The 4,376-nt window shown below is 49.2% G+C and overlaps 1 protein-coding gene across 2 annotated transcripts in view; it reads right to left on the bottom strand.

Moving 5' to 3' along the window:
- The window catches only part of LOC101856013 (E3 ubiquitin-protein ligase TRIM37), a 70,275-nt gene that overhangs the window by 44,773 nt on the left and 21,126 nt on the right, over positions 1-4,376 (bottom strand). Inside the window, exon 1 of one of the 2 annotated variants that reach the window (XM_035968975.1) lies at positions 144-3,074. The exons of the other annotated variant lie outside the window; for it this stretch is intronic. Within the exon in view, the coding sequence (XP_035824868.1) occupies positions 144-2,294 (2,151 nt within the window). The 5' untranslated portion in view covers positions 2,295-3,074. Of the gene's footprint in view, positions 1-143; positions 3,075-4,376 lie in introns of those variants that run through there. 2 annotated transcript variants of the gene reach the window in all.

Genomic DNA, 4,376 nt, shown 5'->3' with positions numbered 1-4,376 from the left:
AGAAAGAAATGAAAATTAAAAAAATAAACAATCAAAATTTAAAAATAAGTAAATAAAAAAATAAAATAAAAGTCCACCCCCTCCCCCCCATTTTTCATCCTTGTCTCACAAAGGCGTGTCCGCTACTGCGAGAACGAGAGTACCTTGGTGAGCACCATCTCGGCGCCGCCGCGCATCTTTTCCCGCACCGTGTGCAGGTTGGTCAGCAGGATCTCCTCCAGGGAGATAACCCCCACCTGGCTGGACGACCATGGGTCACTCAGCAACACGGCCAGCGACGATGACAATGACGACGCGTCATGCCTGACCACAGTGGTAGGGTTGTTGTTTTGTTTGACCACACACGAAGGAGAAGCGGCACTTCTAGAATGATTCTCATTATTCTCCAATCTCCCAGACGACTCTCCTTGTTTGCTTTCAACAACAGCAGAAGGACCGGCGCCATTTGCGTTCCCATGAGCAGGCGATGATGATTCCCTTTCGTCCCTGATGTTCATTTCGATCGTTCTCGAATAGTCCCATCCATCCAAAACACGTGAATCATTAATATTACCATTCTCTAAACTTACTGGCCTGTAACCTCTGGCGTGTGTAATATTCGGGTGAGATGTTTCCACGCTCAGTGGCACTCGCCGGTCCGCTGATGGCGGTGGGCAAGTATTTCTGAAATCCCTCCGTTGGTAAAACGCGCCAAATGTATCGTCAGTGGAGCCTCCAGACCGCCCGTCTTTGACGTAGTGGGGGACCCACAGTACGTGTGTAGGATCTGAAAAGCTTCTCCTGTACGCCGAACAACCGCTCAAATCATTAGTTTCTTGTGTGCCCTTTAAGGTTTGGTCAGCGAAGGAGGTGATGGTCACACTCTTGTGGACACAGCCCTGGTTCCGACGGGTGACAGAGCAGGACTCCCCCGTGGTGGACACGGTGACCGAAGACATGGTAGTGACCGTTCCTGCGTCACGCGAACGACCCTTGTTACTCGTGTAGGGGCGCCTACAACAGGAGGAAGGACTGGTGGTCTCTGGGATAGCTTTATTCCCCTCTACAACGGATAAAGTCACAGACCTGCACTCACCCATGCCACACACAGGCGTTGGTTCGCTTTCTGCATGCATGACGGAGCCTGACATACCTCCACGCGTATCAGACACTCCTCGACTCACCGAAGTTTCCACGTTGACCGCCTCCTTGACCTTGTTCGACGTTGAAGTGGACACACCGATGACCATAGCCGCCCTGCACGTCTGGGTGGACGGGGAGCGAGACCGGCCCGTGTCTTGTCCGAAAAGTGGAGCACTCGGCGTTTCGCAACAAGGAACCGCACTCGTCACTCGGCCTGACGATGTTGGCGAGTTCAGGCACCTCAAAGATCTCGTGTGCTGACCGCCGCCGCTCGGGACAATTTGGTTCGAGTGTGAAACTCTACTAGACACGAAAGATGGGGTGCTGCGTGGGCCGCCGTCATCTTCCGAAAACTCCAGAGGCAGGCACTCCCTCCGAGAGCTGTGATCCAGATGCCACGAGAGGCATTTTACAGATCTACGCGAGGAACTCCCAGCGACGTCAGCGCTACGACTGACAGAGGACGCAACTGACCATCCGTCCGACAAACACTGAAGCTGACCGTCTGAGGAAACTAACTGTCTTCTCCCGGCCGATGATGACGAAGACAACGCCGTCGGGGAACGGCCCCGACCGTTGTAGGTGGGCAGCTGGGTAGACGAGGAAGCGAGAGAGGTCGTGACGGATGGGTAAGCGGTACCTGCAGGATCTCTCGACCTGTAGAAACTTCCCCGGGACGACGATGCTGCCGATGAAGACGACAACGACGATGAAGACGGCAGGCATGGGGAGCGTGAGGAGGACGTCCCAGAGGCTGGCGATTCCGGAGACACCTTTGTCTTCCGCGCCGTGACTGGCAAAACGTTCGACAGCGAGGAGCCACCGTTCCATCTGGAGCCTGACAGTGTGCTGCCGCGTGGAACCTGGTAACCTAGTGCGTCCGGCGAGCCTTCGGCCTGCTGTGAAGACCTCCGCTCGGCGAACACGGCCGCTGCTATGGAGGAAGAGGAGGACGACCGACCGCTTACGTAGCTGCTGCTCTCGGAACGTGACCGGCTCATGCCCGCGAACGAAGACACCACGCCGAGAAACAAACTGTCGTCAGCGGGATGATTCGAACTCTCGGCCAACTGACCTAAAAGCGAAAGGCGCCCGCGGTCGTCCAGGCTGTTCATGGATTTTGGCCGCTTCTGTTTGCTCTTTTGCCGCATGGTCCTCCTGTACATCGACATCCTGCGGTCCTTATCGGGTTCTGGTTTGGTAAGAGTTTTACGGCGCTCGCAACTACATAAGGTCGTATGTGTGAGCAGTCTGAGTTTGAGTATATATCCTTTACGGCACTATCGACACAATTTGGTCATCGCACCTTGGTTTAAGTTTTGGTTAGGTACGAGTTTTACTGTGCTCGCAGCTACATAAGGTCACGAGTGCCCGGTTTGACATTGAGTATATGCTTTAAGGCACTGTCGACATAATTTGGTCATCGTGTCCTGGTTTATACTTTACGGCACTACAGGCACACGTTGGTCATCCTTGTTTGAGTTTATGTTTTACCGCACTATTGACACATGTTGGTCATCGTGTCCTGGTTTGAGTTTCTGCTTTAAAGCACTTCTTCTTCAAGTGTCAGGCCAGGAGCAGACATAGACGATCATGGTACCCCATTCCTTCCTGTTGTCTGTCTTCTTGATCGGCTCGGTTTTTCTCTTTGTGTTATTAGTTTCAAAGCTGTTCAGGCAATATGTGTATGTTGTTTCACTTTATCTTCTTCTGCTCTTCTTTCACCCTATCTTTCCACACAGGAGCAGTTTCTCCAGTCCGTTTGATATATTTCCGGCACTATCTTGTCCTGGTGACCTTTATGGCCTTCAGCGGAGGACACATTCGACAACACAGCCTGCACACGGGTGGGTCGGGTCTACGCCGTCATTGTAATTTTTTTCGCCCCCTTCAACACAATTTAGATCATTCTTAAAGGATCCCGTCTCCTAAATGATCGAAACAGGTGTCGATGTGGAAGGGGGTGAGGGGGGGGGGGCTTCTACTAAACAGAACCCTTCGACATTGCCCGCTAGAGCCAACCCGGGCTGAAAAGGAGACAATGTCACAGACAGACGGAGTTAAGATTTACAAAACCTCTGAACACTGGAATCGAACTCACGAATTCCGCGTGTGACGGCGTAGTACCTAATTGCTACACCACAAACACCGTTGGTCACCACCTGTTCAATCTAGAGGTGACGAAAATTACAGACACTTTTTCCACAGGTGAAGACAGGTGGAGTCCTTCCTTGATGTTCTCACAAAATTGAGAAAAGCAGTCTACATTTTGTCGCAGAAGCAACCAGTCACGAGACCCACTCTATTTTTACAACCAAGATTAGCGCATTTGGATTGTTTTATAAAATTCGTAGCTATACCACGGAGCTGACAACTCGATTTTCTGACGTAAGTAATACCACGCGAGATCGCAGTGATACGATACAAAGGTTAAGGAAAACAAGCGACACAATACGTGCTGAATATTAGAATAGCATAACACCTGTTCCTGTAAACGTGTTATAAATAAATCAGTCAACTGATTAGTTAAAAGACAAATCAAATTACAACCACATTTCCAACCCTACCAAAATGATAATACTTTGAATTATATCGCGCCCATGGAAAAGAAAACGCTAGAACTAAAATGTTACACTAAAAATTACACTACTACTACTACTGCTACTACTACTACTACTACTACTACTACTATTACGACAACAACAACTACTACTACTACTACTATTACGACAACAACTACTACTACTAATAATTATAATATAATAATACCAATAATGATACTACTACTACTACTACTACTATTACTACTACTACTACTACTACTACTACTACTACTACTACTACTACTACTACTACTACTACTACAATAATAACAATAATAACTACGAAACGAATGCCCAATGCCTGAGCACGCGCACACCCTGGGGACACAGACCACGTCCATAGACCATCACAGAGTTACAAAATCACAACAAATAACTCCAGCAGAAAGCGAGCCTCAAGTCTCCAAAACAAGACAGGCCGGAGTAGGCTGGGAGGGAATCCTCCCGTTCGATGAAAATCAGAAACGCACAGAAACAAAAAGAAAAACCCACGCCACTGAACAAATGGCTCTTCGTTTTTCTTTAGTCTCCACAAGCCGTTCATCGACAGACAGAGTGGGGAGCCGGGTCAGTGGAACTCTGATAATAATCATCCGATCTACCAACAAGAGACATTTCAAAGATAAGCCCGCACGCATTACACATCATCCG

Source organism: Aplysia californica, unplaced genomic scaffold (assembly GCF_000002075.1).
Source record: "Aplysia californica isolate F4 #8 unplaced genomic scaffold, AplCal3.0 scaffold00102, whole genome shotgun sequence".
Classification (NCBI taxonomy): Eukaryota; Metazoa; Mollusca; class Gastropoda; order Aplysiida; family Aplysiidae; genus Aplysia; species Aplysia californica.
The sequence above is the reverse complement of the archived record's forward strand: the minus strand, read 5'-3'. Positions and strand labels throughout refer to the sequence as shown.